The sequence below is a fragment of the Anomaloglossus baeobatrachus genome, chromosome 1, assembly GCF_048569485.1.
Source record: "Anomaloglossus baeobatrachus isolate aAnoBae1 chromosome 1, aAnoBae1.hap1, whole genome shotgun sequence".
Taxonomy (NCBI): Eukaryota; Metazoa; Chordata; class Amphibia; order Anura; family Aromobatidae; genus Anomaloglossus; species Anomaloglossus baeobatrachus.
This window is the reverse complement of record NC_134353.1, coordinates 894,211,719-894,237,701: the sequence shown is the minus strand read 5'-3', so window position 1 is coordinate 894,237,701 and position 25,983 is coordinate 894,211,719. Positions and strand designations below refer to the sequence as shown.

The 25,983-nt window shown below is 47.9% G+C and overlaps 1 protein-coding gene across 1 annotated transcript in view; it reads left to right on the top strand.

Moving 5' to 3' along the window:
• The window catches only part of LOC142301877 (C-C motif chemokine 21b-like), a 99,971-nt gene that overhangs the window by 62,502 nt on the left and 11,486 nt on the right, over positions 1 to 25,983 (top strand). The window contains exons 2-3 of the mRNA XM_075342919.1: positions 14,936 to 15,056; positions 15,158 to 15,314. Of these exons, the coding sequence (XP_075199034.1) occupies positions 14,936 to 15,056; positions 15,158 to 15,308 (272 nt within the window). The 3' untranslated portion in view covers positions 15,309 to 15,314. The remainder of the gene's footprint in view (positions 1 to 14,935; positions 15,057 to 15,157; positions 15,315 to 25,983) is intronic.

The window sequence follows — 25,983 nt, the reverse complement described above, 5'->3', positions numbered from 1 at the left end:
GAAAAAGTCCTTTATTTGAAATAAAATACATAAATCTTCACCATCTTTCGTAATCCATACAAGGTCCCATGACGATTCCAGCTCTGCTACATCCTGAAGGCACAGCATGCGAGCAAATAACATGTCTGCATACTTTGGGCTTCAGGCAGAGACTGACTGAGCTGCATTGATGAGCGGTGACTTCACTCAATTTATTTGTGGTCACACCTAGATGTTCCCACAGTCTTCATTTAGGGGTACTTCTCACATAGCGAGATCGCTAGTGAGATCGCTGCTGAGTCACAGGTTTTGTGACGTACCAGTGACCACATCAGCGATCCCGCTGTTTGTGTGACACTAAGCAGCGACCTGGTCCCTACTGTGAAATCGCTGATCACTACACACTGTTCTGGTTCATTTTTTGCTCGTTGGTCTCCCACTGTGCAGCACACATCGGCGTGTTTGATGGTGGGAGACCAACGAGCACCGACTCTGTGTAAGCAGCGTACTCTGGTAACCAGGGTAAATATCGGGTAACTAAGCAAAGCTCTTTGCTTAGTAACCTGATGTGTATCCTAGCTACATATACAGGGAGCCAGCGCTGGCAGCCTGTAAGCGGTGTATGCTGGTAACCAGGGTAGATATCTGGTAACCAAGCAAAGCGCTTTGTTTAGTTACCCGATATTTACCCTGGTAACCAAGCGCAGCATCGTTACACGAGTCGCTGGTGGCTGGTCGCTGGTGAGATCTGCCTGATTAACAGCTCACCAGCGACCATGTAGCGACGCACCAGCGATCCTGACCAGGTCGTATCGTGGTCGGAATCGCTGGCACATCATTTAGTGAGATGGTCCCCTAAACCTCATGACCTCATTAAACTCAGTGATCTTACCTCAGGTTAGGTCACTGAGTTAACAAACCTGCTTCCCTTGGCAGAAAACTGCAGGTTTTTTTGCAGATGCTGAAATGTCTGCACCAGATCTCTGGACCAAATTTGGTGCTGAAATTTATACACCATATTCCTGCACCTAATCTGCATCTTTTGGCAAAAAACACATGCGGTTTTGTTGCGATAGTGATGCGATTTATTTGTTTTATGCCAGGAGATGCAGATTTGGTGCAGTAAAATGGTGTATAAATTGCAGAACCAAATTTGGTCCAGAGATCTGGTGCAGACATTTCAGGACCAAATTTGCATCTCCTGGCAGAAAACCACACCGAAACGACGTCAAAACCATTTGTCAATTTTTTTGCCAAGAGATGCAAATTTGGTGCTGAAATGTATTCACCATATTCCTGCACCAAATCTGCATCTCCTGGCAAATTATTATTATTATTATTATTGTTTATTTATAGAGCACCATTGATTCCATGGTGCTGTACATGAGGGGGTTACATACAGAATACATATACAAGTTACAATAGACAGACTGGTACAGAGGGAAGAGGGCCCTGCCCTTGCGGGCTTACATCCTAAAGGATTTTGGGGAGGAGACAGTAGGTGGGGTGTAGGTTGGGCGGCAGCTCCGCACGGTGGTGGGGCAGTGGCGTCATTGTAGATTATAGGCATTTCTGAACAGATGAGTTTTCAGAGTCCGTTTGAAGTTTGCAAGTGTAGTAGATAGTCTGATGTGTTGAGGCAGTGAGTTCCAGGAGACTGGGGATGCTCGGGAGAAGTCTTGGAGTCGGTTGCATGAGGAGCGAATGAGAGAGGAGGAGAGAAGGAGATCTTGGGAGGAGCGGAGGTTACGTTTTGGAGTGTAGCGAGAGATTAGTTCAGAGATATATGGAGGAGACAGATTATGGATAGCTTTGTAGGTCAGGGTTAGTAGTTTGAATTGGATACGATAGAAGATTGGGAGCCAGTGGAGGGTCTTGCAGAGAGGAGAAGCGGGGTGGTATTGAGGAGAGAGGTGGATCATTCGGGCAGCAGAATTAAGGATGGACTGGAGAGGGGCGAGTGTGTTAGCAGGGAGACCACAGAGGAGGATGTTGCAGTAGTCGATGCGGGAGATTATGAGGGCATGCACTAGCATTTTTGTAGATTGGGGATTGAGGAAAGGGCGGATTCTGGAGATATTTTTGAGTTGAAGACGACAGGAGGTGGTGAGGGATTGGATGTGCGGTATGAAGGACAGGGCAGAGTCAAAGGTCACTCCGAGGCACCGAACTTTGGGTGCTGGGGAGAGCGTGATGTTATTAATTGTAATGGATAGGTCAGGTGGAGAGTGTAGGGGAGATGGAGGAAAGATGATCAGTTCAGTTTTGGCCACGTTAAGCTTTAGAAAGCGAGAGGAAAAGAAGGAAGATATAGCAGATAGGCACTCTGGGATTCTGGACAGCAGAGATGTGACATCTGGACCAGAGAGGTAGATCTGAGTGTCATCGGCATATAGGTGGTACTGAAAGCCATGGGACTTTATGAGTTGTCCCAGGCCAAATGTATAGATAGAAAAAAGTAAGGGTCCCAGGACAGAGCCTTGAGTGACACCAACAGAGAGAGAACGGGATGAAGAGGTTGTGTGGGAATGGGAGACACTAAAAGTGCGGTTGGAGAGGTATGAAGAGATCCAAGAGAGGGCGAGATCTCTGACACCAAGGGAAGAGAGGATCTGTAGTAGCAGGGAGTGGTCAACAGTGTCAAAGGCTGAGGATAGGTCTAGAAGTAGGAGTACAGAGAAGTGGTTGTTAGCTTTGGCGGTAAGTAAGTCATTTGTGATTTTAGTCAGGGCAGTTTCAGTGGAATGATGTGGACGGAAGCCGGACTGTAGGTTGTCAAAGAGAGAGTTAGAGGAGAGGTGGGAGGAAAGTTCAGCATGGACGTGCTGTTCCAGGAGTTTTGAGGCAAGTGGGAGTAGCGATATGGGTCGATAGCTGGTAGTAGAGGTTGGGTCGAGGGAAGGTTTCTTTAGGATAGGTGTGACTGTTGCATGCTTAAAGGCAGAATTAGTTGCCCGTGGCGCACAAAGTCATTAAACCCCCGTCACATGTACTTACCTGCTGAGCGACGTCGCTGTGGGCAGCAAACATCCGCTTCCTGAAGGGGGAGGGATGTTCGGCGTCACAGCGACGTCACACAGCGGCCGGCAAATAGAAGCTGAGGGGCGGAGATGAGCGGGACGTAAACATCCCGCCCACCTGTTTTCTTCCGCATTGCCGGCGGGACGCAGGTAAGCTGTGTTCATCGTTTCCAGGGTGTCACACGGAGCGATGTGGGCTGCCCCAGATACAATGAACAACCGGCACAGAAAAGAAGAAACGACTTTTTGAAAATGAGCGACGTGTCAACGAGCAACGATAAGGTGAGTATTTTTACTCATTCACCGTCGCTCGTAGCTGTCACACGCTACGATATATCAAACAATGCCAGATGTGCGTCACTTACGTCGTGACCCTGCCGACATATCGCACGATATATCGTCACGTGTGACGCACGCATAACTGTAACTATATGCATGGTCATAACCATGGATACCTAAGGTTCTGCAATGCCCTGCACATGAGGTAAGCAACATGGTTAGATCAGGAGAACTATACTACATTTCTAATTGGTTTGCTAATATTATTATTATTATTATGTGTACTTCTACAAGTGCTTCATAAGTGCTCAGAAATATACCAGAAAGCAGAGATGTAATTCTGTGGAGTGACTTCTCCATGGTCATCATTCATCTATGATATTGACAATCCATCTGTCTCATTCACAGGTATGAACACTGTTCATTTGAATTGACCCTCTGAATTTCCTGCACAGATCCTAATCTATTCTCATGCTCTGTCTTCACACTTAAAGCTGTTTCTGATATTGGTATGAACACTGTTCATTTGAATTGACCCTCTGAATTTCCTGCACAGATCCTAATCTATTCTCATGCTCTGTCTTCACACTTAAAGCTGTTTCTGATATTGGTATGAACACTGTTCATTTGAATTGACCCTCTGAATTTCCTGCACAGATCCTAATCTATTCTCATGCTCTGTCTTCACACTTAAAGCTGTTTCTGATATTGGTATGAACACTGTTCATTTGAATTGACCCTCTGAATTTCCTGCACAGATCCTAATCTATTCTCATGCTCTGTCTTCACACTTAAAGCTGTTTCTGATATTGGTATGAACACTGTTCATTTGAATTGACCCTCTGAATTTCCTGCACAGATCCTAATCTATTCTCATGCTCTGTCTTCACACTTAAAGCTGTTTCTGATATTGGTATGTTAAACTGACCTATCTCTGCTGTGTAATTAGTTATGTGTTGTCTTCTCTCCTGTGAGTTGTTTCCATACATGGTGTAACTCTTTGATCTGCTTCCTTTTCTCTTGCTCACCTGCTGTTCATCTTGTGTAATGAGACTGGTATAAATTTAGGCCATTAGGTCTGTGTACCTTGGTCTGTGTACTTCTACAAGTGCTTCATAAGTGCTCAGAAATATACCAGAAATGTCCCAGAAGTGACCAGAAGGTGAACTCTACTTCTTTAACTGTGTCTTTCACTTGCATTTTGCTCCTTCCCCCTTATTCCCACTTGAAAACCCAATTCACACCATGTTCACTTACGCCCTCACAGTCTTTGCTCCACTCCTCCTCACTCTCCTTCGCTATCCCCAAACCCCAGCACTCTCCAAACAAATATTCATCTCCCCTTCCCTCTTACCTCCCCACCTGTCCTCATCTGCTGACCTGCTCCTAAACCGCAGATCGCTTCTAGTATCGCGCAGACCAGGCCGTCCACTCTCCTTCTCCCACCTGCTCTCCCTTTCTCTACTTCTCCTCGCTGCTGGCGACATATCTCCCAATCCTGGACCCCCACAGATGGGACACTCCTCTTTATCACCCCCCTACCGCTCCCCATCTAGTAGTAACTACCGCAACCTCTCCAACATAAAATCCATTCCCCTCTCTGCCACTCCGCAGCCCCCTCTCTCTGGAGCGCTCTGGAATGCCCGTTCCATCTGTAATAAACTGCACTTCATTCACGACCTCTTTATCTCTAGCAATCTATCCTTTCTGGCCCTCACCGAAACATGGCTGACACCATCCAACACTGCCTCCCCTGCTGCGCTGTGCTACGGCGGCCTCCACTTCACCCACACCCCTCGCCCTGGCAATAGACAGGGTGGAGGAGTGGGCCTCCTCCTTTCTAACAACTGCAGCTTCACCCCAATGCCACCTCTACCCTCCCTTGTCCTGCCTTCCTTTGAAGTGCACTCTGTCCGCATCTACTCTCCCTCCAACCTCCAAGTGGCCGTCATATACAGACCCCCGGGCCCAACCACTGCCTTTATCGACCAGTTCTCCGCCTGGCTTCTACACTTTCTCTCTGCTGACATCCCCACTATCATCATGGGTGACTTCAACATCCCCACTGACACCCGCCAGTCAGCGGCCTCCAAACTCCTCTCCCTCGCCTCATCTTTTGGTCTAACTCAGTTGTCCGCCTCTGCCACCCACAAAGATGGCCACACACTAGACCTTATCTTCACCCGTCTCTGCTCTCTATCTAACCTCACTACCTCCCCTCTCCCCTTATCTGACCACCATCTGCTGACCTTTTCAGCCCTGTCCTCCTCACCTGCCCCCCCTGTCCAGCACATATCACACCCCCGCAGAAACCTTGCACACATCAACATACACACCCTTTCTGACTCTATCCTACCGCTGTCCTCCATATCTTCACTCCACGACACAAACAGTGCCACCATTTTCTACAACGCCACTCTCACATCAGCTATTGATTCAGTCGCTCCTCTTGTGAACGGCAGAGCAAGACGAATCAATAGACAACCCTGGCACAACAGCCTCACTAAAAAACTACGGCAAGTGTCTAGAGCCGCAGAGCGGCGCTGGAAGAAAACGCACTCCCAGGAAGACTTCACCACATTCAAAAATGCAATTCACACATTTCGCTTGGCCCTTACCTCGGCTAAACAGAATTACTTCAAAAACCTCATATCCTCTTTAACACACAACCCCAAACAGCTATTTAACACTTTTACCTCCCTCCTTCGCCCACCGCTGCCCCCTCCAACCTCCCTCATCTCCGCAGAAGAATTTGCCACATATTTCAAAGAAAAGATCGACCAAACCAGACAAGTCTTTTCTGCTGAACCACCACAACCCCTTTATATAACAGACCACTGCCCCTCCCCCATAAACTTCCTCCCCACTATCACCGAAGGCGAGCTTGCACATCTTCTCTCAAAAGCGCACCTCACTACATGCGCACTTGACCCCATCCCATCCCACCTCCTCCCCAACCTCACCACTATCCTTATTCCCGCCTTATCCCATCTCTTCAACCTATCTCTAACAACTGGTACCTTCCCTTCTGCCTTTAAGCATGCAACAGTCACACCTATCCTAAAGAAACCTTCCCTCGACCCAACCTCTACTACCAGCTATCGACCCATATCGCTACTCCCACTTGCCTCAAAACTCCTGGAACAGCATGTCCATGCTGAACTTTCCTCCCACCTCTCCTCTAACTCTCTCTTTGACAACCTACAGTCCGGCTTCCGTCCACATCATTCCACTGAAACTGCCCTGACTAAAATCACAAATGACCTACTTACCGCCAAAGCTAACAACCACTTCTCTGTACTCCTACTTCTAGACCTATCCTCAGCCTTTGACACTGTTGACCACTCCCTGCTACTACAGATCCTCTCTTCCCTTGGTGTCAGAGACCTCGCTCTCTCTTGGATCTCTTCATACCTCTCCAACCGCACTTTTAGTGTCTCCCATTCCCACACAACCTCTTCATCCCGCCATCTCTCGGTTGGTGTCCCTCAAGGCTCTGTCCTGGGACCCTTACTTTTTTCTATCTATACATTTGGCCTGGGACAACTCATAAAGTCCCATGGCTTCCAGTACCACCTATATGCTGATGACACTCAGATCTACCTCTCTGGTCCAGATGTCACATCTCTGCTGTCCAGAATCCCAGAGTGCCTATCTGCTATATCTTCCTTCTTTTCCTCTCGCTTCCTAAAGCTCAATATGGCCAAAACTGAACTGATCATCTTTCCTCCATCTCCCCTGCACTCTCCACCTGATCTATCCATTACAATTAATAACATCACGCTCTCCCCAGCACCCAAAGTTCGGTGCCTCGGAGTGACCTTTGACTCTGCCCTGTCCTTCATACCGCACATCCAATCCCTCACCACCTCCTGCCGTTTTTCAACTCAAAAATATCTCCAGAATCCGCCCTTTTCTCAATCCCCAATCTACAAAAATTCTAGTGCACGCCCTCATAATCTCCCGCATCGACTACTGCAACATCCTCCTCTGTGGTCTCCCTGCTAACACACTCGTCCCTCTCCAGTCCATCCTTAACTCTGCTGCCCGACTGATCCACCTCTCTCCTCAATACCACCCCGCTTCTCCTCTCTGCAAGTCCCTCCACTGGCTCCCAATCTTCCACCGTATCCAATTCAAATTACTAACACTGACCTACAAAGCTATCCATAATCTGTCTCCTCCATATATCTCTGAACTAATCTCTCGCTACACTCCAAAACGTAACCTCCGGTCCTCCCAAGACCTCCTTCTATCCTCCTCTCTCATTCGCTCCTCATGCAACCGACTCCAAGACTTCTCCCGAGCATCCCCAGTCTCCTGGAACTCACTGCCTCAACACGTCAGACTATCTACTACACTCGCAAGCTTCAAACGGAACCTAAAGACTCATCTGTTCAGAAATGCCTATAACCTTCAATGACCTCACTGCTTCACCACCGTGCGGAGCTGCCGCCCCACCACCGTGCGGAGCTGCCGCCCCACCACCGTGCGGAGCTGCCGCCCCACCACCGTGCGGAGCTGCCGCCCCACCACCGTGCGGAGCTGCCGCCCCACCACCGTGCGGAGCTGCCGCCCCACCACCGTGCGGAGCTGCCGCCCCACCACCGTGCGGAGCTGCCGCCCCACCTACACCCCACCTACTGTCTCCTCCCCAAAATCCTTTAGGATGTAAGCCCGCAAGGGCAGGGCCCTCTTCCCCCTGTGCTAGTCTGTCTATTGTAACGTGTACATGTATTCTGTATGTAACCCCCTCATGTACAGCACCATGGAATCAATGGTGCTCTATAAATAAACAATAATAATAATAATAATTATGACTACAACTATTACATATTAGGTTAGGATCTTGGAGATGGGAATACCCCTTTTACGGTTAAATTCCCAAGTTGAGAATTTGATGAGTTTTTCATGTTGCAGATTTTTTGCAGCATTTCTACATCTATTAGGTAAAATTCAGCTAGCTCCGTGTTTTCCATTTCATTCTTATCGTGTTTTTGGGATGTCATACTTCAAATAAAGCTGCTTTGTTTTTGACCCTTCCTGGTGTTTGGCTTTGATAAAACTTTACTGATACAGTCCTGTACAGGATTACATACGGTTTTTTTACCTGTTGTCTTTCCTGATCTCACCAAATTCAATGGAAAAATCCACACAGAAAACTCAGCGCACCTACAAGAGAAACTGACACGTTGCAAATGTTAAACACGAAACGCAGCTCATTTTACCCTGAATAAACAAGAAGCAGAGTGGGCAGGAGATTTCTATAAATCCCATCCACTCTGCTGAAAGTGTAAGACTTTTTTGAGCACTGAAAATACGCACCATCAAAAACTCATCAAAAACTCGTTGTGGGACTTAACCACTTAAAGAGCGCCAATACGCTTTTTAACGGAGGTAGATAAAGATACTTATTCCTTCGTGACGCTATTTAACAGCGCTCAGGAAAAAGATTATTGTGCCCCCAGAGTCGGAAAATCTCCGGGATTTCAGCTACGGGGGTTAGCTGAGACCCTGAAGATCACGATCCGGGTCAGTTGTTCCAGTCTTCAGTCACGTGACTTGGTAACTACACACAACAACATCTATATATATATATAACAAAAATCATACATGAGCTACACAATACGTAAATTCTAGAATACCCGATGCGTAGAATCGGGCCACCTTCTAGTATATATATATAGATGTTGTTGTGTGTAGTTACCAAGTGTTTGTGTAGGGCGCTGTACATGTTCTGGGTGTTGTCTGGGTGTGACGGGGGGTGAGAGCGGTGTTGTATGTGTGTTGCGTTGTTTGTGGAGCGCTGTGTGTCTGTAGCGTTGTGTGTGTGTTGCGCGGTTTGTGTGTGTGTGGTGTGTTTTGGGGGGAGGTATGTTTTGTGCAATGTGTGTGTTGTGCGGTATGTGCGTATATTTGTGTGTGCAGCATTGTCTGTGTGTGTGGGTGTCTGTGTAGGGCAGTTGTTTGTGGTTCCCAGTGTGTGTGTGTGGTGTGTTGTGCAGTGTGCGTGCGTGTGTGTGTGTGTGTGTTGGGGGGAGGTGTGCACTTCCCATCGTGCTCCATCCCCCATGCAGCGCACTCCCCATCGTGCTCCATCCCCTATGCTGCGCACCCCCCATTGTGCTCCATCTCCCATGCTGCGCACTCCCAAACGTGCTCCATCCGCCATGCTGCGCACTCCCAAACGTGCTCCATCCGCCATGCTGCGCACTCCCAAACGTGCTCCATCCGCCATACTCCGCACTCCCCATCGTGCTGCATCCCCCATACTGTGCACTCCCAAACGTGCTCCATCCGCCATGCTGCGCACTCCCAAACGTGCTCCATCTGCCATACTCTGCACTCCCCATCGTGCTCCATCCCCCATGCAGCGCACTCCCCATCGTGCTCCATCCCCTATGCTGCGCACCCCCCATCGTGCTCCATCTCCCATGCTGCGCACTCCCAAACGTGCTCCATCCGCCATGCTGCGCACTCCCAAACGTGGTCCATCCGCCATGCTGCGCACTCCCAAACGTGCTCCATCCGCCATACTCCGCACTCCCCATTGTGCTGCATCCCCCATGCTGCGCACTCCCAAACGTGCTCCATCCACCATGCTGTGCACTCCCAAACGTGCTCCATCCGCCATGCTGCGCACTCCCAAATGTGCTCCATCCGCCATGCTGCGCACTCCCAAACGTGCTCCATCCGCCATGCTGCGCACTCCCAAACGTGCTCCATCCGCCATGCTGCGCTCTCCCAAACGTGCTCCATGCGCCATGCTGCGCACTCCCAAACGTGCTCCATCCCCCATGCTGCGCACCCCCCATCGTGCTCCATCCCCCATGCTGCACCAGCATCAGCCTCTCTACCCGCATCAGCCTCTCTGCCCGCAGCATCAGCCTCTCTCCTCCCAGCATCAGCCTCTCTACCCGCAGCATCAGCCTCTCTCATCCCAGCATCAGCCTCTCTGTCCCCAGCATCAGCCTCTCTGTCCCCAGCATCAGCCTCTCTGTCCCCAGCATCAGCCGCTCTCATCCCAGCATCAGCCTCTCTGTCCCCAGCATCAGCCTCTCTCCTCCCAGCATCAGCCTCTCTCCTCCCAGCATCAGCCTCTCTCCTCCCAGCATCAGCCTCTCTGACCCCAGCATCAGCCTCTCTGTCCCCAGCATCAGCCTCTCTGTCCCCAGCATCAGCCTCTCTGTCCCCAGCATCAGCCTCTCTGTCCCCAGCATCAGCCTCTCTCATCCCAGCATCAGCCTCTCTCATCCCAGCATCAGCCTCTCTCCTCCCAGCATCATCCTTTTCTGTCCCCAGCTGATGCCTTTTCGGTCCCCAGCATCAGCCTCTCTCCTCCCAGCCTACCCCAGCCTCAGCCTCCCCCAGCATCAGCCTCTCTTCTCTCAGCCTCCCCATCCCAGCCTTCTCCAGGATCAGCCTCTCTCTCCCAGCCTCCTCCAGCACACCGTGCTCCTCTGCCGACACTCACAGATCCGATCGCATACACTCACACACACCCACACACACCCGATCGCATACACTCACACACACCCGATCGCATACACTCACACACACCCGATCGCATACACTCACGCACACACACATTAACGATATTGCACATACGCGCTCATACTCACAACATCCGGAGATACCACATGCTTCTGGCCATGTGATCCTCCGGCAGGTCCTGGAAGCTCACAGCACAATATCGCCGCCGAGAAGCAAGCGATATCCCAGGATGTTGTGAGTGTGTGGATGCGATGCGATGTGTGTGTGAGAGTGAGTGTGATCTGATGTGTGTGTGTGTGCGTGTGTGTATTTTCCGCTGCTGCAGGACCTTGATTGCGCTGGTAACTATGCTACCATGGTTACCAGCGCATCTCGTCCCCCGCTCGCACGCGAGCCCACACGAGCATACGCCGGCCAGCCCCAGCAATGCGAGGGTATGTGTCGGCTGGTTTGGCGGCGTACGCTGATGTGGGCTCCCAGGGGTACAGTACTCACCTGGTAGTCGTGGTTCCGTGACCGTGTCGGTTCGGGGAATGCGGGGGGGAGCTAGCGTGCATTGCGTGAGGGGGGCGGGGCGTGGCCGAGTTGCCAATGCCTGCAGGGTGCCGGGGCGAGAGGCCAATCTGTGGGGGGGCGGAGCCTGGGCGAGCGGCCGGCCAATCCGTGTGGGGGCGCAGCCTGGGCGAGCGGCCAATCAGCTTTGTGTCACCGTAAGGACACAATTTTGGAGCAAGACAGACAGACAGACAGACAGACAGAATAAGGCAATTATATATATATATATATATATAGATATATAGATTATATATATATATATATATATATATGTGTGTGTGTGTGTGTGTGTGAAGCCCCACAGGTGTTGTGCAGCATTACCTTCAGGGACTCCACGTGTGATGGTCTGGTCACAGGTAGGTTGCTTCTTTAGGAATTTCGTGACGCCACTCTCGGTATTGCGGTTAGGGGACCGCCGCTGCAGGTTAGGGGATGCCTGGGGCCGGTGTTGTGTGCAGCTGGGTGTCGTGGCCTCCCGAGAGTGAGGCAGGCCCCAGGGTTCGGTTGGAGTGTGTGTGGAACCACAAGTAGCAGAATGACTCAGGCACAGTCTAGACAGTCTTTCACTGTTTTTACTCACAGTTGATGGCAGGGTGAGTACCCGGGCGTAGCTAGGATGAACCAGAGAAAACCAGGCACTCCTTCAGGCTGACTTGTGAGGGTGTTTAACGACTCGCCCTCCTAGCCCTGGCATTTTGGGGTGACCCTGACTTGTAGTCCTACTGGGGTCGCCCAGGGAAGTTGCTGCTGCCTATTCTCCCCTCGTTTCGGCCTGTTTGCCTGTAGCCTGGACCAGGTCACTCTGGCTGCTTGCCTTCTGTGAGCTATGGGCCCTCTCTTTGCTACATGTCTGCGAACTCTGGTGTTATGGTGAGGGTCTGAAATGCCCCCTCCAGCAGGTTTGGCAGGGAAAATTGAATGAATCTCTGACTGGGACCTGTAACCCTTACGGGCCTGGTACATCCCTGGCAGTCCCCGTACTCAGCCACCCCTCTGCTCTCTCTAGCCTTGGGTGGATTTCGGGCGGCACTACTAGGTGACCGATCTCCCCCGTCGGTAGCCACTGCACGTGTGCTGTCAGAATGTGCTAGGCTCCAGGGTCTGCTTCCTGCGTCTGCTGTCCCTGAGCTGCACTCACTAACTGGCTCACTAGTGGGTCATGCACCTCTGCTCTCTCTGAGCTCCACTCCAGACTCCTCACTCCTCTCTATTTCCTCTCCCCACTGTTCCTGCCTACGCAACTTAGCAACCAGGCTCTCTACCACACCCCTTGAGTGGACATGGAGGCCACGCCCCCTCCTGGATTCCCCAGGGGTCCCTATCAAAGGTAGATGTGGGAGACCTGATTACTATGCGCCTGTGCAATCACACCTCGGTCAGCCTTCTGGATTACCTGTATTGTACTGCCCCCAGCATGGGTGCAGTACTCAGTGGTGCCTGACCAGGTCAGGGGTGCCACATATGCACATGTAGCACATGTAATTTGAAGATGGCTGCCACATCCTGTCTACACCCAAGATGATGAAAATGGAGAATTCCTAAAGTGTTGACTGACCAATCCAGCAGAGATTATGCAAATTCCTATACAGCCGGCGATACTTGATTGGACTATACTTTGTTTACACCCCTTACTTCTGCTTAACTGTATAAAGTTTCAAACAATAAAGAGAGCCAGTAGCTCTAGCGTCCGTCATGGAGAAGGTTCATAATAACCGATTTGTCTGTTATTTCTTTCTCGTGTGCACACATGACAATATAATTTGGACACGACAGTCAGATCCCGAGAGACCGCTTTAGCCTCATCCTCAACGCCTGCACTTCCAGAAAATGGAGGATATGTTCGCTGAGCATGCCCCCCATATCCTGGAACACAGAGTCATGGTGGGACCTCCAAAATGGCTTATGCCGGCCCCGGATATGTTTTTTCTTTTAATAAATTGGTGAAAGAGGGAATGTGTTGGGGATCGTTTTTTCAAATAAAAAAAATGTTGTTGTCTATTTTTTTGTTATTATTGACTGGGTTACTGATGTTGGGTATCTGATAGATGCCGCAACATCAAACTGCTGGGCTTGATGCCAAGTGACATTACGCAGCTGGTATCAACCTCATATATTACCCCATTTGCCACCGCACCAGGGCAACAAGATGAGCTTGTGCCGAAGCGCCAATAACCATGGCCCTTCCCATGCTGAGAATACCAGACCCCAGCTGTCCGCTTTACCTTGGCTGGTGATCCAATTTGGGGGACCCCACTTTTTTTAATTTATTTATAAGTAATTAAAAAAAAACCAGCATGGGGAGACCTTCAAATTGGATCACCAGCCATTGTAAGGCTGCCGGCTATGGTCTGCAAGCTGAAGCTGTCTGCTATACCCTAGCTGGCTAGAAAAACTGGGAGGACCCCACATAGTTTTTTTAAATGATTTATTTATTTTTGGCTAAATACAAGGCTAAACACCCCTTCTGACATTACGAGGTGAATCGAGTTCATGCCGACAGATCACCAGGGTTTCCTGAAGATCCACCAGCATGAACTATGTTCACCTTGTGATGTCACCAGGGTTCCCTGCACCTAGGCCTCACAGTCTTTACCATAGGATATTGCTGGAGGGAACTGGTCTGTGAGGCAATTCTTACCTCAGTAACCTGGGATCATCATAGTGACGATACTGGGTTACTATGGCAGTGATCGGGCCCCCGTGATTGCATTCCAGGGACCCGATCGCCATGGAGAGGTAAGAGATCCCTATCCCTGCCTTCTGAATGCTGCGATCGCATTGATTAGAACATTTACGGGGGTTAAACTGCTGGAAGCGGCACAGGCACCGCTCTGAGTAGAGGGTGCCGGGTCCTAGCTGTAACATCAGCTGGTGACCCAGCAGCAATCGCAAGGGTACAGTGCCTGAACCACCACAGTCGCCATTACTTAAAAAAGCACAAAAAAGAAACATTGTTAAAAAGCATGTGAAAAAAACGTGCAAACGCAATAAAAAAACGTGCGTTATGTCACCTGCTTTTTTCCTGCCAAAACATGCTTTTTTATATGCAGATTTTCTGCACATAAAAATACAACGTGGGCACATAGCTTTATACTGTAGGAAATTACTGTACTTTGGATATGACATTAAGTTGCTTTTTAGTTAATGGCCACCAGATGGCGCAGTGATTCCATAAATGATACCAATAACTATAAATGTACAGCTGCGCACAACTACCTAGATGGTGTAGATGACTGGAATAGAAAAGATCTCTATGGAATCCTTGTGTCAGTAAAAAAAAAAATAATAATAATTTTAGATTATCTTTTTTTTATACTATTATGAAGTTTTACTTTGAATTTTTTTTTTTTTTTTTAATTTTATTTTATTTTTTTTACATTTCTCCAAATATTTTATAATTGATGTATAAGTGGTTTTGATTTTTTTTATGGAGATGTGACATTCAAGAATCAAATGAACTACAATTTCTGCAAAAAAGGCCAATCATTTAGCACCCAGAGGAGCTTTTATTGGGGACGGGTGTTACATTCTCTACACATATGGGGTAATATCTAAGGTAACATCCTTCCAGTGATTTCTTGCTTGTTTTTCTTTTCGTTGCCTTCCAGGGGCCGCACTACCAGTGCAGGACTGCTGCCTACAGACAAGTGACAAGAAGATCCCTTTTGGTGCCATTATCGGATATGAGATCCAGTCAAAGGCAACAGGCTGCGCCATAGAAGCTGTAGTGTAAGTCAACCCCTAAGAGAAGCTAAGCCCCTGTATGGATTTTATATGGAATCGGGAGGTCATAAATATCATATCATGATGTTGGGCTTGTTTTTTTGCAGATTTCTGGCAAAAACCAATCCAATCAGGAAACTATGTGCCCCACCTGGCATGTCGTGGGTTAAAAAATGGGTGAAAAAACTGGACAAACGTAAAAAAGATACCGAGAAGAAAGAAAATAAACCAAAGAAACCTGCGAAACATCAGCAATGAGCCAAGGTAAAAACCCCAAAGGGAGGACGGTTTTCTGATTCTTGCCTGTAAACCTATGTAACAACTGCATATATCTAAAGTTCGATGCCGATTAATTTCTCTATATATTTTTAAGGCAGTCGAAGTTTATTTTTTTTGTACAGATGATGAAATCTCTTACAGATATAATGTACATTTAAGAGATGGTGTGAAAACTGGCACTAGAGGGCGCTTACTGCAAGCTGTTGTATAGTTAAAGGGAATCTGTCACCAGGTTTTTGCTACCTAATCTGAGAGCAGCATAACGTAGGGGCAGAGATCCTGATTCCAGCGATGTGTCACTTACTGAGCTGCTTGCTGTAGTTTTGATAAAATCACTGATTAATCAGCAGTAGATTATCATTACAGGACTACTTGGCATGCTGCAGGTAGCCCAGCATATTCATGAGCTCTGTATAACTGCTAGATCTGCAACAAAGAAAACATTGATTTTATCAAAATGACAGCAAACAGCTCAGTAAGGGACACATCACTGGAATCAGGGTCTCTGTCTCTACATTACTCTCAGATGGGGAGCAAAAACCTGGTGACAGATTCCCTTTAAAGGTGTTGACAGAGCGCACATATGGCTGTCTCTGATTGTCATGGGGTATGTAATGACAGAACAGGGGCCCTTAGGCTTGCTCGAGCCCCTGCACTGTCCGTTATCTCGGAGGTAAGCTTGATGGTAGCCAGGTCTGAGCCCCCAGCGTGACCCTGACTCCTGTCCAAGCCCTCATCTCACTCCCCCTCTCACCCACCCTTGGGGTGGACTCAAAAACACCATAACAAAACCCCACATAAATGACACAGACAATGGAGAATGAAAACCTTTACACACTGCACTCAAACACAAAGGAGAGACAATATCTGTAGAGGGGAATTAAGAAAAGGAAAGGAAGTAATCGCACAACAAGGGAACTTACACACTGTGCTGTTTCTATTTATTTTAGTTAAAACTGTTATTTAATGTTTTTCATGCTTGTCTCTGCTGCCATCTACTGGTCAGACCTTTCGGCTCCTCTGTCTCTTTAGTCTAGCCCATGGGAGTGTCTGCTGATGCTCCTACCTCACTTCCTGGCATATTCAGTTTAGCCAGAGTTTTTGTGAGAATCACATCCCTTATTGGAGCTGCTAGAAGCAAAGCCTTCTGACCTTAGTGGCTTCAGAATCAAGCATCACAAGAGAAGCACAATGGCAGGTACTTGAATTACTGTACTCTGCATGTCCTAACCTTTGGAGAAAATAAACCACCATTGTTTCATCTCAGCATGTGCATGTTTAACTCTGGAGCGCTCTGGTCCTGTCTGCCTCACCTATAGGAAAAACGAAGGTAAGATTCTCACAACATCTCACAACTACACGCCTTCAATAACCTTTAAGTGGGGACAGAACAGTCAGAAGACTGCTTAACAGCCCAAAGTCAGAAACTTCCTTGAGAGCCCAAATCAGTCAGAAGACTGCTTAACAGCTCAATACCCCGGCTACAGATCCCTAAGAACCCTGTAACTTCACTTGTAATCTGCCTAGCAACAAGCCTTGTGCACTAGTCTGCCTGCACAGTGCATGCCTGGACAAGCCTAAGGGGAAGCTCTCCTATCTGCCACGTCCTGTGTCACCTCTGCTTGCATTGTAAAGGGACAGTTTATGCACCTGCTGTTTCTCTCTTGCTATACCCCTTCTATAGACTTGCAGTACATTATACCTCATTACTGCACATTGCTGGACTGCGAACCCCAAGTTTTCGTAAAGACACCTTGGGAATCTCATCAGGGAGTCCTTGCACAGCTGCACAACAATTTTCGGACCCCTATTCAAAAGTCAAGTTTCTTAAAGAGACAGTACACCTTAAATCAAAATGGCAGAAAAAGACCTCAAACAGTGCCCCACTGCTGAAACAGAGCAAATACAATCTGATACTGTCCACTATGAAGCCCAGGAGGCAGATCCCACGCTTCTAGCAGACCAAGTTGTCCGACCGAAGCGCTCTTCCAAACCCACGATAAAGGCCACTGAAAACTATCAAACTATGAAAGATGAGCTATGTGAACACCTGGAAGAACACTGGGAACGAGTCACCTATTACATGTCAAGACTTGAATCCTCATCAGGTGATGCCGCATGCTTACTAGCCGCTCTGGAACGGCTGAACACAGCTCATGAAAGATACAAGAGACTGTCAGCAAGGTACATTACATTTCTAAAAGACTCTAAAATTGATGAAGCTCTTTCAGACCTGTGCAAGGCAGAAGAGGTGGTCAAGGAAAGAGATGCCAAGGTGCAAGATGCCATAGACACGGCCGAACACCGTATCTCTCACCAGCAGGAAACTAGATCACACCGATCAACCTCATCTAGACGTTCCTCTCGGTCATCCAGGTCATCATCCTCAAGAAGCTCAGCCTTTAGCGACAGGATACTAGAGGCCCGCATAAGAGCGGAAGAATCCAAGGTGAGACGTTCCTTCACAGAAAGAGAAGTAGAGGAAGAAGCCAAAAGGGCAGAAGCAGAAGCCAAAAGGGCAGAAGCAGAAGCCCTTGCAAAAGCAGAAGCTGCTAAAGCAGAAGCCACAAGGGCAGAAGCGGAGGCTCGTATAAAGATTCTTCGGTCACAGATGGAAGAGGAAGTTGCACTAGCTAAAGTGAGACTACTTGAGCAAGCATTGAGCCAAGGTCCTGATCCAGCTCACTTGCCACCACTGGAAGCAGACAATCCAGTTGATCGCACAAGAGACTATGTACTGAATCAGTTACCTGTAGCAACCCCGGTTTGCAGTACCGTCCAAGCCGACAACACCGAAACCTCCAACTTACCTCTACCAGTGCCAGTACCACCTAAAGCACCCGAGCAAATTAATAACAGTCACCAAGAGGTGCCCTCTCAAACACAGTCACCATGGCAAGATGGCAACCAAGTGTATCCTGACCCACTTCCACAGCTCAAGCAGCGGTCATCAGAATCTACAAAGGCTAAACCACAGCTCAACCCTGCAGCAACGTCATTCTTCCCGGGAACATCTCATCCATTCACGCCAGGCAGCCCATACGCCCCAGGGGCATCATGCCAGGGCTAATAAAATAATGGGATGTATTAAAAGAGGTATAAGTGTTCATGAAAAAAATATAGTTCTACCTCTGTACAAGTCACTAGTGCGACCACACTTAGAATACTGTGTACAATTCTGGTCACCGATATATAAGAAGGACATAGCTGAACTGGAGAGGGTGCAGAGAAGAGCCACCAAGATTATTAGAGGAATGGGTGGGCTGCAATACCAAGACAGGTTATTAAACTTGGGGTTATTTAGTTTGGAAAAACGAAGGCTTAGGGGGGATCTAATCACAATGTATAAATATATGAGGGGACAGTACAGAGACCTTTCCAAAGATCTTTTTACACCAAGGCCTGCGACTGGAACATGGGGGCATCCACTACGTCTTGAGGAAAGAAGGTTTAATCATAATCACAGACGAGGATTCTTTACTGTACGAGCAGTGAGACTATGGAACTCTCTGCCACATGATGTTGTAATGAGTGATTCACTACTAACATTTAAGCAGAGCCTGGACGCCTTTCTTGAAAAATGTAATATTACCAGTTATGTATATTAGATTTTATGACAGGGTATTGATCCAGGGAACTAGTCTGATTGCCGGATGTGGAGTCAGGAAGGAAATTTTTTCCCCATTGGAACTTGTTTGCCACATTGGGGGTTTTTTTGCCTTCCTCTGGATCAACATGTTAGGCTACAGGTTGAACTAGATGGACTTAGAGTCTCCCTTCAACCTTAAAAACTATGATACTATGATACTATGATACTATCATGAGTCGTCGTGGCAACAAGTGGTGGGAAATCAGACATGTCTGAGTTTGCCAGGTTCATGGTGAGCAGAGAGCTAATCAACACTAGTCTCACGAAATTCGATGATCGTGCAGAGAGCTACAGGGCCTGGAAAGCAACTTTCAAGGCGGCCATCGCCAATCTCAACTTAACTGCAGAACAGGAGCTTGACCTCCTGATCAAGTGGTTGGGCCCAGGCTCTACAAACCGTATCAAGAGCCTCAGAACCGTCTATGTGGGACAAGCAGAAGCAGGTCTCGCTGCTGCATGGCAAAGACTGGAACGCACCTTTGGCAGCGCAGAAGCAATAGAGAAAGCCCTATTCAAGAGACTGCAAGACATCCCAAAGATCAACCTTAAAGAAGTCCACAAGCTTCAAGACCTAAGTGATCTGCTCATTGAGCTGGAGCTCGCCAAAAGAGATCCTCGTCTGTCTGGGTTGCGGTACCTGGATACAGCCCATGGAGTGAACCCAATCGTGGTGAAGCTGCCATACAGTCTGCAGGAGAAATGGGCAACGTCAGTCTCAAGGTACAAAAGAGTGCATGACGTCACCTTTCCCCCTTTTATTCACTTCTGCAAGTTCATCGACGAGCAGGCCCAGATGAGGAATGACCCCAGCCTCGACTTCCTAGAGTTCAACACTTCGGCAGCTGCAACATCATCATCATCAAGGTATGAAGGTGCCATACACAAACGCAGAGACATTAAGAACACTGTGAGTGTCAGGAAGACTGAGCTACCATCACCTGCAGCACCCACAGATAAACAGTACACTATCTCATCACGAGATAAGTCTTTCAATCAAGAATGTCCCATCCATAAAAAAACGCATTCACTGAACAAGTGCAGAGGGTTTAGATCCAAAACCCTACAGGAGCGCAAGAAAGTCCTCACAGAGCTTGGAATCTGTTTCAAATGCTGTGCATCACTTGACCACATGGCCAAGGACTGTAAATCCATCGTCAAGTGTGAGGAGTGTCATAGCGAAAAACACGTTTCAGCCATGCACCCAAACCAGCTAGCTAGAGACACACCGGCTGCAGTCAGTTCTTTTGCTAACTCTTCTTGGCTTACAGGTCTAGAGTTCCTGCTGAGACAGTCAGAAGAAGGTGTCCAGGAAGCCTTCAGCATCCTAGATCCAGACAACGATCCAGATGTCCGAGCTGAAGTCAATACCCTGGCCACCAGTGCAGAAAAAACTTCCAACCTCGGTTGCCAACGTTTTGACCGTTTCTCCAGCTGGATGAGGCTCGTCAGGACTGTCGCTAGGTTAGTGCACATCGCCAGATGCTATCATACGGACCTTAAAAACAAAGACTGTCATCGCTGGCATGTCTGCCACAAACCCCTTTCTGCTGAGGACATCTCCCATAGCGAGTCCCTCATAATACGCCACCTCCAACAGAGTGAAGTCGCCATAGAATGGAAGTGTTTACACAACAAACAGCAGATTCCATTAAGAAGCCCTCTCGCCAATTTAAACCCAGTTATCGACAGTTTCGGCTTACTGAGAGTTGGTGGTCATTTGAACCAGGCTCATCTTGGAGTTGCAGAACAAAATCCTCTCATCATTCCCAACAAACACCATGTTACAGTCTTGCTGATCAGACACCACCATGAAAAGACTGAACACCAAGGCAGGCAAATTACAGAGGGCGCTTTACGTTCTGCAGGCCTCTGGATTATTGGGATGAAGAGACGTGTAGCACAAATACTACACGATTGTGTGCACTGTCGTAAAGCGAGAGGAAAACAACTGTAACAACAAATGGCTGACCTGCCTACAGACAGACTTTCTACAGATCCACCTTTCACCTACGTGGGCCTAGACGTTTTCGAACCATGGATGGTGTCCATACGTAGAACTCGCGGCAGCCAAGGAAACAGTAAGCGGTGGGCTGTGTTATTCACCTGCATGAGTATTCGAGCCGTTCACATTGAGGTGTTAGAGTCCATGTATACCTCCAGCCTAATCAACGCCTTGAGAAGGTTCCTTGCCATCAGAGGACCAGTGAAACAGCTGAGGTCTGACTGTGGAAGCAACTTCGTCGGTGCATGTAGAGAACTGAACATCGACACCAAGCCTATCCAAGATCAGCTGGCAGAGAAAGGTTGCACCTGGATCTTCAATCCCCCTCCCAGTTCTCACATGGGAGGCTCCTGGGAGAGGATGATCGGGATTTCACGCAACATCTTGAACTCCATGCTAACGGACGTCAATTCCTCAAGACTCACACATGAGACTCTAGTCACTCTTTTAGCTGAAGTCTCAGCCATTATCAATTCAAGACCCCTTGTGCCGGTGACCATGGATCCAAAAACACCAACCATATTGACTCCTACTATTCTTATTACCCAAAAAACTGACAACGCGCTAATGCCCAGCAGAGAGTTCACCCACGCGAACACTTATGAAAAACACTGGAAACGGGTTCAATACTTGGCTGACTACTTCTGGAACTGATTGAGGAAGGAATACCTCACCATTCTTCAAGGAAGAAAGAAGTGGCAACATCCCAAGCCGAACCTCAAAGAAGGAGACCTAGTCCTCATGAAAGACCAGACCACAGAAAGGACTGACTGGCCTATGGGACTGATTACTAGGATACTGCCTAGTCAGGACGGCAATGTTCGGAAGGTGGAGCTAAAGGTCATCAAGAAAGGTGAGACGAAGACCTTTGCACGGCCAATCCATGAACTTGTTCTGCTGTTGCCCATAGAGAGCGGCACAACGGGATGAACGCTACCGGACCTGAACTTTGAGCCATCTTTCTTGTTTTGGACTCAATTGAGCTTGGTTTTGCATTTAACGTGCCTTTCCTTTCAGGTTGTATTATGGACTCAATAGTGAAATTCCCAAAGTGAATTTCAGACGGGGAGTGTGCTGTTTCTATTTGACAATATCTGTAGAGGGGAATAAAGAAAAGGAAAGGAAGTAATCGCACAACAAGGGAACTTACACACTGTGCTGTTTCTATTTGTTTTAGTTAAAACTGTTATTTAATGTTTTTCATGCTTGTCTCTGCTGCCATCTACTGGTCAGACCTTTCGGCTCCTCTGTCTCTTTTGTCCAGCCCATGGGAGTGTCTGCTGATGCTCTTACCTCACTTCCTGGCATATTCAGTTTAGCCAGAGTTTTTGCGAGAATCACATCCCTTATTGGAGCTGTTAGAAGCAAAGTCTTCTGACCTTAGTGGCTTCAGAATCAAGCATCACAAGAGAAGCACAATGCCAGGTACTTGGATTACTGTACTCTGCATGTCCTAACCTTTGGAGAAAATAAACCACCATTGTTTCATCTCAGCATGTGCATGTTTAACTCTGGAACGCTCTGGTCCTGTCTGCCTCCCCTATAGATAAAACGAAGGTAAGATTCTCACATCTCACAACTACACGCCTTCAATCCCCTTTAAGTGGGGACAGAACACACACCACTCAAAACCACAATACAGATCATCATAAACAAGATCACCACTAAGACTGGAATCGCTGGAGCTATGCTGGAGCTATTATTGACACTGAATAGCAAGGTCCAGAATTTTTTATAGGAAGGAGATGGCTGTGATTGGTAATTAGCAACCTGAGCTTCTAGTGAAGCGCCCCGGGGTCGAGGGGGTTAACCCGTTTTGTCGCCAGGCCGGTGGTGCAGATCCTCTGCATCATCATGGGGTGCCTGACCCGGTTTCGTGACCCCTAGGCGTACAGAAAGGAGCATGAGGGGTGGTAGGAAGGAAAGTCTTTAGATGATCTTGACGCCTCCTGCAGTATGCAGCCAGGTAACAGCCACCGCAGCTGTTGCTGTCTTCTGGGGAGGATATCCCTGAAGCTTGGATGGATTTTCTTCCCGCAGGTGAAGCTAGGCCCCAGGGATAGAATGATGGTGGAACGGAGTGATACGTTGGGGATGCAGGGCTGAGGGCGACGACAAAGGTTGGGATCTCCTTTTACCTTTTTACTGGTATCAGGAGAAGTCCGGGAGTTGGTGGCCCGGTCAGCCTAGAAGCAGCAGGGGAGTTTCTTCCTTCTATGCGCAGTTGTAGGTTGCTGTGGTCTGAAGCTGCACAGCATCCCTCTTTCTAAGTGTGTTAAGTCTTCAGTCTGACGGGTAGCGTGAGCCAGTACTGGGGCCCACTCTGTAGCAGTGACCCAGGGCTATTTCTTGTAACTTCACCTCCGGATTTTAGGTGGGCCAGAGGAGGTGAAATCTTCTGCCCTCCGGCGTTACTACTAGACTGTTCACACCCAGTAGCCTGGGACTCCGATGTCCTGCTCAATGCGCTCGGTCCTGGAGAGCTGGGCAGCAGCTCTGACAGTGACCGTTCTCTTTGCTTTGTACTACTGTTCTGAGGTCTGGCTTCCTGTTGCTCCCTAATCTCTCCTCCAAGTCAGTATGTTCAGAGAGGTTCCCTTCAACGCAGGTTATGAGCTTCCCCTACTGGTCTAGAGAAGGAAGTGGTGTTGCATGTTAGTGTACCTGGCAGATATTTCCCCACTGTTTCCAAGCATGGCATTGCTCCCAGTGATGAGAACAACGCCACTGTGGCTCCCAAGGCCACTGGGGTGCCACACTAGCAGAGTTCTCCAGGTCAGCAGGAATTACCTGCAGCAGGACTGAGGAACAAACACATGAAACAGCTGACGCCGAGCTCTGGCTGAACAATTAGGAGGCCTCAGATTGCCTATCAGACTCTGCAGGGTGAACAGAGCCTGACGCCGCTGTGACACCTAATGAGTCTAGACCTGAACACTGCTTGACACTGATATCTGGAACAGTTGATCTATAGCAGTGTCAAATGTCATACCTCCACCAAAAAACCCCTTCCACTTTTTCCTGATGTAGCATATATTTGAACTTCCTATGTTGGGCGTATTGAGCGAGCTTGAAAGCTTAGCTCATTCCACATATGCTGAGTGCCGACTGCATTATACAGCCGCCATCCTCTGCTAACAGAAGCTACTGGTTCTTGCAGTGTCTGACTGCTGCATTTAACATGTGTTCCTGCCCTGACATCCATTTTTTCATCATTCAGAAGAATTTTCCTAGTAATCAGAAAATGGCTTTATTGTTCTTGATTAGATTCAGAAGCTAAAAAACCCCACACAGATCTCATACTTTCTTGTAGATGAGAATTTGCTACAATTCCAGTGGTGAAAAAAGTATTTAGTCAGCCACCAATTGTGCAAGTTCTCCCACTTAAAAAGATGAGATTTGCCTGTAATTGACATCATAGGTGACCACAACTACGAGAGACATAATGAGAAAACAAATCCAGAAAATCACCTTGTCTGATTCTGCAAGATTTTTTTTTTGCAAATTATGGTGGAAGTACTGTATTTGGTCAATAACAAAAGTTATTTTCAATACTTTGTTATATATCCTTTGTTGGCAATGACAGAAGTCAAACGTTTTCTGTAAGTCTTCATGAGGTTGGCACATACAGTAGGTGGTATGTTGGTCCATTCCTCCATGCAGATCTCCTCTAGAGCAGTGATATTTTGGGCCTGTCACTGGTCAACATGAACTTTCAACTCCCCCAAAGGTTTTATATGGGGTTGAGATCTGGAGACTGGCTAGGCCACTCCAGGACCTTCATATGCTTCTTACGAAGCCACTCCTTCATTACCCTGGCAGTGTGCTTGGGATCATTATCATGCTGAAAGACCCAGCCACGTTTCATCTTCAATGCCCTTGCTGATGGAAGGAAATTTGCACTCAAAATCTCACGATACATTGCGTCTTTCATTCTTTCATGTACACGGAGCAGTCGCCCTGGTCCCTTTGCAGAGAAACAGCCCCAAAGCATGATACTTCACAGTATGGTGTTCTTTGCATGCAACTCCGCATTCTGTCTTCTCCAAACACGACGAGTTATGTTTCTACTTTGGTTTCATCAGACCATATGACATTCTCCCAATATTCTTCTGGATAATCCAAATGCTCTCTAGCAAACTTTAGATGGGCCCAGACATGTACTGGCTTAAGCAGGGGAACACGTCTGGCACAGCAGGATCTGAGTCCCTGGCGGTCTTGTGTGTTACTGATGGTAGCCTTTGTTACGGTGGTCCCAGCTCTATGCAGGTCATTCACTAGGTCCCCCTGTGTGGTTCTGGGATAATTTTGACTCCGTGGGATGAGATCTTGTGTGCAGCCCCAGATCGAGGGAGATTATCAGTGGTCTTGTATATCTTCCATTTTCTTATTATTGCTCCCATAGTTGATTTCATCACACCAAGCTGCTTGCCTATTACAGATTCAGTCTTCAAAGCCTAATGCAGGGCTACAATTTTGTTTGTGGTGTCCTTCGACAGCTCTTTGGTCTTCACCATAGGGGAGTTTGGAGTGTAACTGAGATTGTGCACATGTGTCTTTTATACTGATAACAAGTTCAAACAGGTGCCATTACTACAGGTAATGAGGGGAGGACAGAGGAGCCTCCTAAAGAAGAAGGTACAGGCTGTGAGAGCCAGAAATCTTGCATGTTTTTAGAACACTAAATACTTATTTTCCACCATAATTTGCAAAAAAAGCTTGCAAAATCAGAAAAGGTGATTTTCTGGATTTGTTTTCTCATTTTGTCTCTCATAGTTTTGGTCTACCTATTATGTCAATTACAGGCCGACCTCATCTTTTTAAATTTGAGAACCTGCACAATTGGTGGCTGACTAAATACTTTTTTCCCCCCACTGTATATCCAACATAGACAATTATTTTTTTTAACTCAACAGCTCAACTTTTAGACTGATACATTAAATCGGTTCCAAGGAGCCTCTATGATGGGATAGATAACCTGGGCTGAGAACATTTTACTACTC